The sequence below is a fragment of the Battus philenor genome, unplaced genomic scaffold (genome assembly GCF_028537555.1).
Source record: "Battus philenor isolate CCGP_79_NKW_IND1 unplaced genomic scaffold, ilBatPhil1.0.hap1 SCAF_11, whole genome shotgun sequence".
Taxonomy (NCBI): Eukaryota; Metazoa; Arthropoda; class Insecta; order Lepidoptera; family Papilionidae; genus Battus; species Battus philenor.
In genome coordinates, this window is record NW_027181673.1 from 12849022 (window position 1) to 12864681 (window position 15660).

Sequence of the window (15660 nt, forward strand, 5' to 3'; positions counted from 1 at the left end):
CTGCCAAACGTGGTGACTATAATATATTCTCCCATAGATATCTTTTTTCTTTTTCAAATATGCCTTGCTGTGGGTATTTATGAATTATTTAAGAGTGTATATCGGAATAATATAAGATTGTATCCCGGGAATTCACGATAACAAGTAGTCCTATACGGCTAAGCTACCCCTGCTCAAGTACTTACTTAGTTGTACTTGAAAGAAAATGTTTAAAACTCTTTATTATAGCGTAAAATAAGTACTATACGAATTAAATTTGTTAAAAAAACTGTCAAATTTAACAGTCTTGAATGACGCAAGCATATTTAATTTACTTAAAGCAATATAATTTACTATATGTGTGGAATAGATATAAGTGTAAAAGCTTAAAAGTGATATATATATATATATATATTTAACAGTTATCTCTTCATATACGATGATTAGAAATGAATGCTTTCTGACATTTACCACTTTTTGATGACCTAGATGGTTTGGCGATTGCTTTGTGGTATAATGGTATGCAGAGGACGCTGATGTAGATATATGTATATGTATATATATAGACAAGCGATTCTTTCTTAAATTACTATTATTATATTAATTATTTATAAAACCATTGACTTTTCGACCTTAATTGATAGCAAATGAGCTAAACATTCGGCTTTTTATATCATATAACAAATCATGCTGTATACTAATGTGTTTACTTCAAACATATTAACCAGAAAAAATAAATCTAACCGCTGCACCGGTTGTACAATTAGAAGTATTTCTAATTAAAATGTCGATCCGTAGAAGGAAAAGTGACGTAAAAAGGTTATTAAATATAATAAGTGATTCGAATGTATCACTAAAACGTTTCCGCGTAAATATCACCGGCGTGAGTATAACTATCAATGGTGGAACAATTTGATAATCGACCTTACATAATGTTTGTTGTATAGACGGTTACGTATAGGTCTTGCCCAGGTTGGAACCTGAAACTAGTTTTACCTAACAGGGCAGACGCGTTGAGATGTGTGTTAGGAAAAATCACAAGCGGTGATATGTCTTAGAGTTGATATTACACATTTTTAGCCGAAATAATAAAAGTCATGTTTTACTAATAGTGTCCAAGGTACAATAAAAATATGTCTTGTATTTTGAGCCCAAATATTATTTAATTTAGATTCAAAACGCATAGGTATGTTATACAAATTCGTGCGTTTATTGTTTTTTATACAGACGAGACTCAAGAATCACCAATGTGCATTAATTCTGGAATACAACCTGAGGATGGCAATATGAAGTAGGGATGAGGAAGTGGTCGCACGAAACGTAATCATAAAAACTGGGCAGTGTTAAAACGTTGTTAAAATAGACTAAGAGAAGTACTTTTTTATCTTAAACACTGTAACGTGCTAAAACGTGAGAAAAAAAATCGGTTCGGGTAAAACAAAGGTACGGATGCTAATGTCTGTGGACCAGAGGTCCAAATAATAAAGAAAAGATTCAAAAAGCAAATCAAATGGAAAAGCTTTTTATTGATAATTTATACAAACTTTGACGGACGCTGCAGTAGACGCCATGCAAATAAATATTTATGTTTTCCTAGTAGTGACTCAAATACGACTAAACTATCTGTCGTAGTATCTTCAAAATGACCAGTGAATCTAGTTTTATAAGGATAAATTGTCTCCTGATATGACCATCCATTTTTTTTTACTATTATGCAACTATGTATATGTTTTGTAGCATGTACAACAGAGTTATGTTGAGTAACTGAACTTAACAGTTACAATTTCAGTTTGTCATTAATTTAGCAGTTTTTATAATATTTACCGTTACAAAAATTACGTAAATGTCATTAGATCTTATTTTATTTATTTATTAACAATTTTTGTACACCACAGACAATAAATAGAGGGAAAAAAGAAACAATTCATAGGGTACAAAAGGCGGTCTTATTGCTCAAGGTAATATCTACCAGACAACCTCTGGATGGAGATAAGAGACATGATGGAGAGGGCAGTTTAGTCTATTTAAGGTTATTTTATAACTAAAAGCATTTATGTATAGAGTGCTTCAGCTAAAATTTATATGGCTTTGACAGAAATCACTTCAGACGCGGTGCTAATCAAAATTAATGTTTTGCTGGTAATACAACTAATGAACTCGGCTTTGTGTTAATTTTTATACAAAAATATTTTTTAATTGATCAACAATATCATTAGATATGTTAGTAGACGCCTAGATGATAAAATTGTACTATTACTTCCTTAGTTTTGTTGGTATAACATTTTTATTTGATAAACTTTAAATCCAGTGAGTACTATAGTATAAATGCACAAGTAGTTTATATGTATATGGATTGAGAAGGAATAATAGAAGAAAAAAACCAGTACCAATAAAATTTAAACACGAATGTAAATATGCAATTAATTAGAATTTCATTTGATTTTCTGAAATGTTATACATCCTTGGGATAATTCAACGATAGCAATTGATCGTGCCGCGTATTATTCGCACTGCTCAGCGCCCTCAAGGGGGAATGATAAGGGCGAAGGTTTCCAAATCAAGAGAGATTTACGCTATTCATCCAGATGCACCATGAAATATCCGTCTCAGAGACCAGAGAGTTTGCTGGCCTCTAAATCCGATGGAGTATGCATTGTAACGAGAGATATATATATTTATTTTTATATTTATGTATGTATATATATAAAAATATGTATATATATATATATATATATACATATGCAGATGATGCTTCTAGGAAGTCCTCGAGCGCCTCAAGAGCTGTGTCAACTGATAGATGATGAAAGATTATGGTTTAGTTCTTTGTCGAAATAGCCTGGTGGATTCGTAAGTTTAAGAGACAGTGGGCAAGCGATATATCTCGCAAAACTTATGTTTATTGTGGATGACGCTAAGTGCAGACCAGTCCAACCGGTACTATTGGAAATCCATGAAGAAGGCCTATGTCCAACAGTTGACGCATCACGACGCATTGATGACGCCTGTTCTTTACTAATGTTCCCCTAAAGAAGATTTCGTCAAGGTGTTATTGACTTACTGGAATTTTAAAATACTCTTACGTTGATAAATTTGGATATATAACTGTCGGCTCACATATTATAATTGAATTATATATAGGATAAAAAAAATATAATGTTATCCATAATATATATATATATATACACATATATATATACATACATATATATATATATATACACACACATATATTTATACATATATATGTATATATATAAGTAAATAGATATTGGAATTGCTTGGGTTATTGTTTTTAAAAATTCTGAATCATTGGTCTGAAAAGTTCGCATAGTTTAAACTAAAATATGCTGCTGTCTAATATCTTTTTGTGTTCATATATTTACTGTTTATTGTACATTAACATAACATGAAAAGAAATCAGTTGAAATAGGGATAAAAATTACATACATTTCTTCAAGAGAACCATTCTCCTATCATATTGAGTATAAAAAGTGACAACAACACAAGGGCAGTTTTAATTATTTTTATTTCAATTAAAAACTTCATGGCTGGAATATTAAAAAAAAAATATTTAAAATAAATACGCGGGGGATTTAACATACACAAAGAGATCCGTATCAACTTTCTTCCACTTTAAGATTCGAGCACGCCGGTTCCGAGCGTGGTCCAGCATCGGGTGTCATATACTTGTCCACCTCTAGTAACATATAAATACCATTACTTACTTATTCCGATACACATACCTTCATCTGCTCTCACGTTGAACTAGCTAGCAGAGATATCTAACAAAATGATTAGGTTCCAATATGTGAGTCAGATGAATACGATAAATCATAATTAATATTATAAAAGAAACCATGTGTTATAAACAAGAAATATTATTGAAACACAAAAAAATATTAAAATATTTAAAATTTTAATTGTATCCTTATGCTATCTGAATATTAATAAGTATTAAAATATTCTGTTCCAGATTATATGCATTGTGATCCTATCATTAAACTACGTTCAGATTGAAAGTGCCGAACAAAAGAAAAGAGATGCCAGTATTGGAATAGGCATTGGCCACGGAATTGGAATTAGTCATGGTGGTGGCGTTGGAATTGGGTCTGGAATAGCCATTGGATCTGGTATTGGGTACGGTAGCTACGGCAGCTACGGCGGTTACGGCGGTTACGGTGGCTACGGTACTGGTGTCGGAATAAGTGGAGGCTATGGAATTGGCACCGGCTTAGGCGCCAATGGAGGAATCGGAGCAGCTGCAGCACTTGCCGCTGCTGGAATACCAACTCGTCACTCGTATTCAGAGATAAATAACGGTGTAGCCATCCCGGTACCACGTCCCGTACCGGTTGATGTACCGCGTGCGGTTCCAGTGGCAGTGCCTGTTGGAGTTCCCGTTGCTAGGCCGCGTCCCGTACCAGTTTCGGTGCCTCAGCCTGTACCACACTATGTTACAAGACCGGTGGCCGTACCTGTAGATCGTCCTGTACCATATCCAGTTGCTCAGCCCGTGCCGGTGACAGTGACACAAGGTGTTGGCATCCCGGTGCCTCAGCCGGTTCCAGTCGGTGTTCCAGCGCCGGTGGCAGTCGGTGTGCCGCAGCCCGTAGCTGTTTCAGTGGGCGCTGGCGTCGGGTCAGCTGGCGGAATTGCTTCAGGAATTGGAGCTGGATCTATTATTGGCTCGGGTATCGGCGGAGGGGCAGTTCTAAGCTCCGGAGGAGGTTCAATTATTGGAGGATCAATTGGATCTGGTATAGGAGTGATATCTTCAGGATATGGAGGCAGCGTTATTTCTAGTCATGGAGGTCATTCTTACGTGGAATCTCATGGCCATTCGGTCGAACATCCTTACTAGACAGCCTCTCTTTTTGTATAAAGTCATTAATAGATAATATTGTACCAAATGTCAATATCCAGCCAGTTTAGGTGGCCCATCCACCAGCTTCAAATTTAGTTTTACAATTAGCGGTTTTTCAGGGGAGCTTTAAATAATTATTTTATTGTGCTAATCTAAGAAATAAATGCCTTTAGTCTATTAAATGTATTTTCATTGTATTTCTATGCCCGAAAACAGACATCTTACGACACCTATACACACTTTTAATGCCAATACGAAGTTTGAAAGTTACAAGAATGGACTTGTTAGATACGTCATTTCCATTCTCATGTTGGACGTAATTTTTTTACAAAATATACGCAGAACCTGGAGACGCATCGTTCATCCCATCCTGATATAAAACAATAAAATCATCATCAACTAAAACAAACCCAAAATAAACAAATGATATTATCATAATTAACTTTTATTAAAAACATATTTGGATATATTTCTCTCATCATGACCTATAAAGTCTAAGTTAAAATCTATATGTAACTACCGATTTGCTTAATTTTTTTCTCCTTATACTTTGTAAAACTTTCTTACGAGAACAGAGATTGTTAGCTTCGGAGCTAAATACAAGAAAGATATATCTTTGCAAAATATATAATCACTCTCTATTTCGCACGTATTTCAATTATATCTCTATATCTTTATTCTAAGCGTCAATTTTCGTGATGTTACGGCTCGTCCAGAGTTAGAGAGAGAAAGATGGGGGGCTATATAGCAATTTATACATAAAAGAGAGACGAAGCTATTGCAAATTTATATTAAAAATGTAAACTACGGATTTTGTGAACGACAGCATCACATGCGCGGGCGTTTAGCTTTTTTTTGCTTTATGACGAAGACACGAAATGCTTAATAGAAAGCAAATGCAACCAAAAAAGGTCACTAATTCACGATAATTTTCAAGATTTTATTATTTAAATTTCGCGCGTTTTCTTCCGCTTTACTGGGAGTAAGATATAAAAGATATATTTTTAGTCTAAGCTGCCTTATTCTCTCTTTGAGCCGTACTGAGCTTAATGGGTTAAAGATATAAAAGAGTGACATATATCCCAAAATCGGAAAGATATAAATCACTCTTTTCTTGTCGGAGTGACATTTTGCCCATGTTTATACGAGAAATATCTGAAAATAGTATTTATTTAAACATGGCACATTTAGCATTTCGCTCTGCGCCTTGCGTGTTTCACACAGTTCACGCGGAACAAGTTTATACTGTCAGCTGCATCGGTCAATTTATTCTTCTCGTGGTTGTGGTCATACCCCGGTCGGTTCTGGTGCCTCCGTTGCAGTCGCTATGTGTCGCCATGTAGCTCGGTGTTTGATGGGGTGTGTGCATTCATTTACGGAGCTTTTAGTTGCAGTTTTGATGAGATCTGGATATCGTTCAGTATTTATCGATCTGATTCTTTATTTATTTAACCATTAATAAAGTGATTACTCTGATTATTAAAATGAAACATTAATATATATTCTCTCTGGTACTTGAACCAATTAGTACTGGAACGGAGAGAGCTATGGTTGAAGCTCCGATCTAGCTCCAAGTATTACTCGTTTAAAGTGGCAATAGGCGTAACACATCGCTCAATCTACCAACGGCCATTTGCGCCAGAAGGTCCTCGAGTGTCCACCACGAGCCAAAAGACCCGGCGTGGACAAGCCACTGTGGTGGATCGACGACAAAGCTAAGGTCGAAAACTCACTGAATGCGCAAAGAGAAAGATCGGTTATACAGGCGGTCCTTGGGGGCGGCCTATGCCTTGCAGTGGACATCTACCGTCTGACATGATAAGGAATAAAACTATGTTCTAAAATAATGTCAATTTTTTTGTTCTATAGAAACCTCTCTCTTCTACTTTTAAACTAATAAATAAATAAGAAAGGGACTAATATACTACTTCTGCTATGCAGCAGTAGTCGTGCAATGAAGTGCATCGTCCGCCAGCCCGCTGATAAATGCGCGTGCGGTAAACAATGCGAAACACAACTACCACCGTTAATCTTCTCTACACGTGTTTCACGCCTCCACGGGGCATCCTCAAGGGATGTTAGACCGACCAGTGCCAAACACCGAGTGACTGAGTTGACTAAGATACCTAAGCTCGAGGGCTCTCTGGCTAACTTCAGCTCGGTTCGCTACATGCTACTATTTTACCGGACTTGACCTAGTTTAATAGGCCGCTGGTGGTACACTGAACATTCAAGAGCGAGCCACCTTTGGTTTAAGATGGCATGACCATATTATTATATTAATAACTAGCTGTTCCGACAGACTTGATACTGCTAGAAGTCATTGGCTTGACCCAAGAGAATTTTTTTTATGTAATATATATCCATTTGACCGACGAGTGCCAAATACTGGGTGTATGTCGGGGCTGGCGGGCGTTGCACTTCATTTCGACTACTGCTGCATAGCGGAAGTAGCTATATATTAGTCCCTATCTTAGTTAGATTGGACTTCCGCGAGGTAACGCCTGACTCTATTAGATAAAAAATAAATATCAACATCTAGTTAGTCTGAACATGTGATTTTGTAACACTATTTATTTATTTATGTACACCAGGAGTACACATAAATAAAAATTATATTAAAAGTTAAAGTATAAACAATAAAAAAAGTATAAAAAAATTGTGTTCCTTTATAGGTGACACAACATTAAAAAAAACAATCGTAGAATTATTCTAAAATTGCCAAAATAATGTTATCATGTCCTCCTTCTAATTTAGATATTGGTTTTCATGATAGTGTCCATTATCTAGTGCGTGATTAGTGTCGTACCGATAACGTCATATCAGTGGCCGTTCTGCATTCGAGTCATTTGGTTTCCCACGAAACAAAAGTGTTATTTCTATTTTATTTTTTGTTTTTGGTATTATACATTAGTTTCTAAGATGAAGTCCGGTGAGTATTTATTTAATTTATTTATTCCTTTGTTTCGAATTTAGCATACTTTAACTGATTTATTTCTAAACATAAAAATATTAATTTAGTATGTTTCATTTGTTATAATTATTGTGACAAGAGATATAGTTTTTTAAATCAATCTTCATACGTCTGGCAGTTCAGAATCATAAGGGGCATACCCTTCTTATTACTAATATTATTGTTACTTCATAATCTTCAAGTAGCGAATGAATACTTGTAGATTATTTTCCTAAATTCCAAATTTTAATATTTAAAATAAATCATCAAAATTATTTGTTTCATATTAAGGTAATTCTCTTCTGCTTCTCTTAGTCGTTTTATAGACAGAGTTGTGGACAATCATGTCAATTCCCACTACCATTTTTCTCCTGGCTTTTTCGTTAGCAAAGTTTTGTAAAACCGTGCATTCTGGTTTTGCAGGCTTTTGAAACTGGGTTAGTCCAGAGAATAGGTAATCGTCGTTTAGCCCTTTTGGCAATGACCATAAACTTGTCCAAATTTTCTGAACTCCTCTGTGCAATATGGTCGAAGTATTTGAGAATTGTTTGCAATCAAACTGAGGATTTAGAGTTCTTTATTTTGAGCTCTGTGGGGATAGACGAATTAGTGTCGGGCCCCGTCCACAGGATTATTAAGATTTTTACCGCATATTTTTTTAACAGCATGATTCTTTCGTCCTTTTTAAAAACCTTTAAATTTATTTAGAGTAGATATCAATGTTTAATTTTGCTCGCCTATGACTGTTGTGTTGGTCGTTAATAATAAATGTAGTTAGTTTGCTATAGAAATGCAGTCGATAGACGTTTCATTTTTTTTCAATTTAGTTTCAATTTTCAATTTATATTTTCAGGATTCCCCTTCTCCATGGATAACATACCGCGACAAAAGAGTTTCGCTTGCTTTTCACTCAAAATAGGATCAATATTATCCGCTCTTATTATTATAGTAAGTATCATATTAACGCTATTATATCTATGATTGTATACAAGGAATTATCTGTAATCTAATTGCAGGTTTAAGAATAATTAATAGGGTATTCAATTTAGTAAATATTGGAATATGAAATTGGAGCTATAATATATTATGAGGTTTTTAAAAGTCCTTTCCTAGTGATCGAAAGGGATTATTCGAGGTGTTAAAAAGTGGCCTCCGATCCGGAGTAAAGATGGTGAAGAGGTTGCACGAATCGTAATTTTAAACACTACATTGTTAAGGTTTCGTTAAAAACAATAATTAATATTCGACTATAACTAAGTGACTTCAATTAAATAGTGTATGTTTTAAGTGAGTAAATAGTTTAAGAGACTTAGCAATCATTGTAACTTGTAAAAACGAGAACAAAATAAATTTCTGAAATATGAGATGTAAATATAAAAATAAAGGCACGGATACTATAATGTCTGTGAAATATTTATAAATCCTTATAATAAAAAAAATTTGATCTCTCACTTTAGGCCTTATTGACGACCACAACGATTTATACAGATAACTATGCTCGGAATATTTATACGCGAACAAATCAGGAATGAGAAAAAATTCCGATATCGATTCAGCTTAAATGTCTTCAGAGAAAAGGATCACACCTTTCCCCGAAAACAGAGTAGATGTCAATTAGACAATACAGTAAGTTAGGCCACGCATCTGGCGTAGATTTTGAATAAGAAAAGGAACAATATTTACCCACTTCCGAACATGCAGTGGTAGTCGTGCAACAAAGATTTTGAATGCACGAGCACTGGGTCCGAAGAAGATTTAAAAGCCAGAACGGCTTACAACATACAGCACCAATCGAATATAGACAACGAGAAGATTCCTCGACGAAAGTAAGCGATATATCGTGGATTGGCAACTTTAGAGGTAGAAGGCCATTGTGCGCACGACAGGTAGCTGCTGAGTCCTGAAAGTTCTAAAGTGCAGACCACGGACCAGCTAGCGAAGGTTAGAGCGTTAATTCATTGTATGAACGGAGGACCTTGTTAAGTTCATTTGAAGGCACTGAGAGAGATTGAGAGACTCTGTGTTTGGCACTAATCGGTGTAACATAACTCCTGAAGATGCCCCGTGGAGGGGTGAAATACGTGTTGAGTGATTTGTCGGTGACAATTGTGTAATTCGCATTGTTTGCCGCATGCGGATTTATTAGCGGGCTGGCGGGCGGTGCACTTTGCTGCACGACTACCACTGCATGTGCGGAAGTAGCTAAATATTGGTCCTTTTCTTACTTAGCATGTACTTCCGCAAGCTAACGCCTGATTCCATTGAATATAAACGTATCAGTTACATTGGTATATTAAGAGAGGTATGGAAAATCGTCTTCTACTTTTGTCCAATGTGACTAGGATCTTAGATGTTGACATGTATATTTTCAATGCCGGTCTTGTTCAGGGGCGTTTATTTTAGCGTTTGAACGCTAAAAGTTGAGTAGGCAAGAGAGTCGCTACAGAGATATAGCTTCAGCGAGTTTGAGACAATGGATCGACGTGATCTCGAACTATTGTAAACATAATGAGTGTTATCGCGTCCAAGCAGTGGATGTCGTATTGCCTAAACTACTTTGATTGTTTTTGTAGGTAGATTTTTTTTTTGCTTTAAAAATACTCTTTCACCCATCTTATTTTCGCGACAGAGATATATACCTTTCCTCTCTCACTCTTCACAGTTTTTCTCTTTCATCTTTCATATTTCCTATCATTCAGCATACATTCAATATACAGCATTCACCTACATTACATTTACGCATCGACTCCCACCCCTCGCCATACTTCCTGTTACAATGTTTTGTTTTGTCTAATTACGTCACTAATTTGTGGCTAGATTGTAGAAAATTTTAATTCTCAACCTGGTACTATCATCAATTTAGTCATCATTTTTTGCACAACAAAAATAAATATGAAGCCATTTTGAAAGTTTTGACAAATAGATACAATAATAAGCATAAATATACACAATTAATCTACATATTTATTAAAAATTATCAATCGATGACACGCCAATTATCGAAATAAAAATACATATTGTATCTTCGACTAAAAAAAATCTTCATGAACTATAACAAAGATGTGCTGTGCTAGTTATAATATCTAGGAGAAAAAAATCGATAAATACAAATACATATCATGTTTGATTTTATCAAGTTCCAAATATTATATCGTCTATATCTATTTCAGAGTTTCATCACAATTTCTCTGCCTATCAATCTAATATATTGACTGATATCATTTTAACTTTAAATGACATATTTAGAGTATTTATTTAAATCAATCACTTTGGGACAATTTCAAATAAGTTTTATCGTTAATAAGGAATGAATGCTTAGCGTTGTTTTGTGTGTTTTTAACTTGTGGATATATCGAGGAAAGGTTTTGATAATATATTATTCCCCCAGGCCAAATAGCGCGTAAAACAGATGGTCTCTGGAGCCGTAATTTCAGGAGACCACAGACTAACTATCTTAGATTAGGACGTCCACCCTATTCTATTGTTTCTGAAGATGTTAATGCTGTTAGCCCTAAGGCTTTTACAGCTTCATCGGTACTGAGTTCGTCCACCGAAAAGGTGGAGACACGGCTTTAAGGTCGTTGGAAAACGTTGGATGCAGGTTGCTTCCAACTGGAAATTTATGGGGTAAGCTTATGTCCAGCTGTAGACGTACTCCGGTTGAAATGATGATGACGATGATGATAATTTATTGCGCCATTGTGAAAAGTAAGTAAACAAAAAGTGGTTGCAAAAAACTCTATCTTTAAAAATCCGGCAATATTTTGTTATTTTGTACAAAGTTTTTTTTATTATAAATCTGCTGAAATCACAAAAACTTAAGTTCGTGCATGTCGACTTGACGTACCTTCAAGTCTTCTGAATAAGAAAACTAAGAAAAGTTTTGGGTTATATATTTGTGGTTACAAAGGTCGGTTTTTGTTCTACAGGTGTTTTCCGTTCTGGCATTAGCGCAATGTTTAGAAGTGTTAAACGTCCTGCCAGCACATCTGACGCCAGATGATAGTCAGGCGGTGATGTCCTACGGAGTCATAATACTCGTCACCACCGTTCACATCATCACGCTGTTCATCACCACCATTATGCTTATTGGCGTCTTAAGAGTAAGTACACATACAGAATATAATATATATACACTTACGAAGACAAATCTTTATTATCTTATGCAATATTTAAAGTGCATAATTCCTAAAAATTTTTATCACCTACTGACTGATTTTATCACGTACTGACTCATCACAACAAATTTTGAATCTATTAGCAACATATTGGTCTTAGGGACTTATAATTTGGAAAGAATATTACTTTTGTTAAGTAAGGGTCAGCAAAGGGACGAATTTTCGAAAATGAAAGGAGAGAAATTTAAAATTTCATATGAAAGGGAAGTTGAGGGACGTACTTTAAATTCTGAAACCGGGCGAGGAACATCAAGTACTTTAATGAATAGATTTTATATTAGCTGTGCTTGCGACTTCGTTTGCGTGGAATAGAACAAAAAACATTTAGTAAATTAGGTGTTTTTTCGTTAAAGAATATTTCGTAAATAAAAGTCGCCATTTGGGAATCTTTCGGCCCCAAGGGCCATAGGTTACACGAGCGATATGCCGCGCCCAATTCCACTTTAGACGAGCAATTTTTCGAGCTGCCTCGGTGATCTTGGTTCTTTTGTGGATCCCCCCAGAGCCCCCTCTATTGCTCTCTGGGTGACTTAGAGCTTTACCTACGTGAAAGTACTGATACTTTAATTACATTAAATCCTTTATTACTTTTCTAGGAAAAACCATCTTTAATGCGACCATGGATGGTGTGGACATCTCTACAGGTATTGGCGTCTGTGCTTATGTTCGTCTTCTGGAGCACGATGAACATCATAAGCCATTCCGGAGACAGCTCTTTGATTCTTTACGTCATGGAGTTTTTAGGACTAAGTAAGTTTTTTTTGCCGCAAAGAGAGTTGATTAGAATAGCACAGATAGTAAATTTGTATAGGCAGTGAACATCCTCCAGTTCAGACAGCTTAAATATAAATATTTTGTGTACTTTCTGAAGAAATTTAGTAGAGTTTCGTTCGAGTTTTTCTGGGATTTTCTCAGATTAGGATGCTATTGGAACTCTCGAGCTATAAATTGAAGGATTCTTTTACATGAGAGCTCAATTTAATTCTAACTTCTGTCAAATTAGGGTCTTCTGGCTTTTTCCTCATAACATACACAGTTTCTCATAATATGGTAACTTTCTAAATAAATAAATAAAAATAATAAGTAAATCTCAAATCTTTGATTAAATGTCTCAGGTTCGATTCCTGATGGGCTCTCTGGAAGTTTGTTATGAAAAAACTTAACGAAAAACAGAAAGGAAAGCAACCTTCACAAATCCCCACTGGGTCTGGTGGAATTTGTTCTTTACCCAATTCTGAGAAATCCTTGACACTTGACACTAAGACTTATAAGACTATTTCATAATAAGCCTTACTTAAGGCTTATTATGAAATATTATTTCGATTTTCAGATACATCTTTAGTAGAAATGGATTACTGGGAATAATAAGCAAATTTTGCGAAATAATTATTGTATCTCGTGATATTTTTATATCCCTCATTTTTGGGGACGTCTTGTACATTCCCCTGTCTGTAATACAAAGGGACAATTTTGGGTTAATAATTTTTCCACGTTATTTTTCTTACTCACTCTTCTCATCCATCTTAATATCATTCACTCATTCTTTTTTTTACCCAACACATTATCTCTCACTCCAATGCCTTCCTTTACCTTTCATACATTGCCTCTTTTCACCATTCATTTCAGACTACTATTTCACAATATTTGTTTTGTTTTCTTTGATTCTTCAACATTTTAAAATTCTGTGTCGAGATTTATACGGAAGAAGTGATTAGCAAAATAACTAAAGACTTGAACACATGATTTCATATTTTCAAGTCTTAGCGAGTCTTGCTTATTGCTTTATCGTCGTCATCATCATTTTAGCCGTAGGCTCCTATAGATTTCTAACAAGCCTTTTTGGAAGCTGCATGCATCCAGAATTTTCCAATGATCTTCACAAGGTCATTTGTTCAGCTTTTGGGCGGACAGGTGCGCGTTATGGGATATATCTACTGTTACTTCAACTTGCTAGTTCTCTGGGCTTTTGTTCGACTTTTGTTCGTCTATCTATATCCTCACCCTTATTCGTTATTCAGTGTTATAAACATTATAAATGTCGTATTCATTTATTTCTACCAAAGTTAATTACTGTATAGATTATTCGTAAATGACATTGTTTATCTTGCTTTATCTAATCGTTCGTTGTGTATTTAATACACTAAATTAATCCATTACGATGTTCCTTTGTTTAAAATGTGTTTAAACTTAAATCTATATATTGATCTGTTTAAAGTATTAACATAACTTTTTAATTTCTAACTGTTGAGAATTTATCCTCTTTCACTTGCAGCTGATGTAACGTATAGTTCATTCTAGGGTGGTATTACAGTTAGTTAAATTGTATTTTGAACCTAAGGTACAATATCTAGTGAAATTAATAATCTATGACAAATGTATGGTACATGATTTTGGGTGATTAAAGATGATGTTATCATGTACAATGATCAATTGAAAAGTATCTACCTCATTTACCTCAACAGAGCAGTGATATGCGCTCTGTTGAGGTAGGTCATATATCATAGATGTTTTCAAACGGAGAAGGAGAAAAAGGAAACGTCAGAGATACTCAACAACAGATTTAGACATCGGAGGATGTTATACCATGCTCTCCTATGAATCCTATTACACGGCCTTGGCGTATTGGAAGTGATATGAGCACCTCTCATTCTGTTCTCACTATAACGTGTAAGCTGCATCGGCTGTACTTTTAATCCGTGAAACACTTAGCTAGCACCGTTTGAATTACTATATTGTAAAACCGTTCCTTCAAAGCTTTGATAAAAGGCATAATAGTGTGATTACATACTGTCCTGTACAAAACTTTTTCGTTTTTTATTTATTTATTTGGCCCCCGGTATTGGGACCCTCTCGTATCTTATTTTTGGAATTTGACCTTTTTACCTTAAATATTTTTTTTCACATTTCTTTTTATTGTCATTCTCTTCTATTGATCTTCATATTATCATTCATTCATTTTCTATCATGCACCACAAAATCTTACATTCTCATTTATTATTAATTTTCTTCTTTGCGTCGCCTCTCATTCATTCCTCTATTATCACAGTATTGGGTTTTATCACGGTTTGTCACAATATTTATATTTCTAACAATTTTTTTTTCAAGGTGGTGGTGTGGCCACACGTGTTGGTGAGATAGTAGGTTCCAATTATAGTAAAATAAAAATAAAACGCATGTTTCGTTTTTCCAGCGCTTCGTTTCTATATGCTGATGTTGGTGGCCAGCTATTACAAGCAGCTAGAAGATGAGAAGACTGAAACTGAGAGGCTAAGGAACCTGGTCATCAGCGAAGCATGGTATAGCTCTGCGTGAACACCAACCCTAATGTACTGTGTTTATATTAGATCGGTATTTATAATCTGTGGATTTTTTGACAACCGACTAAGCGAGTGCTTTGGTAATTTTGTGTTTTACCTTGTTATTCTGACATAATGTGATTTATTTTTGTATGTTAATTGATAACGTTTAAATAAAGTTTTTTACCATGTCTCACATTTGAAACTAAGGTATTTTAAATTATTTTTAATAAAACATTTTTTACTATAATTTAGTTGTACAAGTTTTTTTTTAATTTCCTAATACACTACACCTATGAAAATGTGTTTGTAAAATCGGATTTCTTTCAAGGAATCTATTATTAGTGAATAAAATTTAATTCAAGATAATAATTTTTATTTGGTACGTTT

At 34.8% G+C, this 15660-nt stretch overlaps 2 protein-coding genes across 2 annotated transcripts; both read left to right on the plus strand.

The window, feature by feature from the left end:
* Positions 1 to 2571: 2571 nt before the first annotated feature.
* On the plus strand, positions 2572 to 4840 carry LOC137932397 (uncharacterized). Its single transcript, XM_068776006.1, has 2 exons — positions 2572 to 2625; positions 3953 to 4840. The coding sequence occupies exons 1-2, from the start codon at positions 2572 to 2574 to the stop codon at positions 4838 to 4840; spliced, it is 942 nt and encodes a 313-aa protein (XP_068632107.1).
* A 2826-nt stretch (positions 4841 to 7666) lies between these two features.
* Positions 7667 to 15520, plus strand: LOC137930649 (uncharacterized). The gene is made up of 5 exons (XM_068773980.1): positions 7667 to 7775; positions 8650 to 8744; positions 11726 to 11899; positions 12571 to 12724; positions 15165 to 15520. Exons 1-5 carry the CDS (start codon positions 7766 to 7768, stop codon positions 15284 to 15286), a joined length of 555 nt encoding a protein of 184 aa, XP_068630081.1. The 5' UTR covers positions 7667 to 7765; the 3' UTR covers positions 15287 to 15520.
* Positions 15521 to 15660: the final 140 nt, after the last annotated feature.

Coding starts and splice junctions, on each gene's coding strand:
- LOC137932397 (XM_068776006.1), top strand. CDS start 2,572: ATGAAATATCCGTCTCAGAGACCAGAGAGTTTGCTGGCCTCTAAATCC. Junction 2,626..3,952: donor TGGCCTCTAAATCCGATGGA/GTATGCATTGTA, acceptor ATTCTGTTCCAG/ATTATATGCATTGTGATCCT.
- LOC137930649 (XM_068773980.1), top strand. Junction 8,745..11,725: donor TATCCGCTCTTATTATTATA/GTAAGTATCATA, acceptor TTTGTTCTACAG/GTGTTTTCCGTTCTGGCATT. Junction 12,725..15,164: donor CATGGAGTTTTTAGGACTAA/GTAAGTTTTTTT, acceptor TCGTTTTTCCAG/CGCTTCGTTTCTATATGCTG.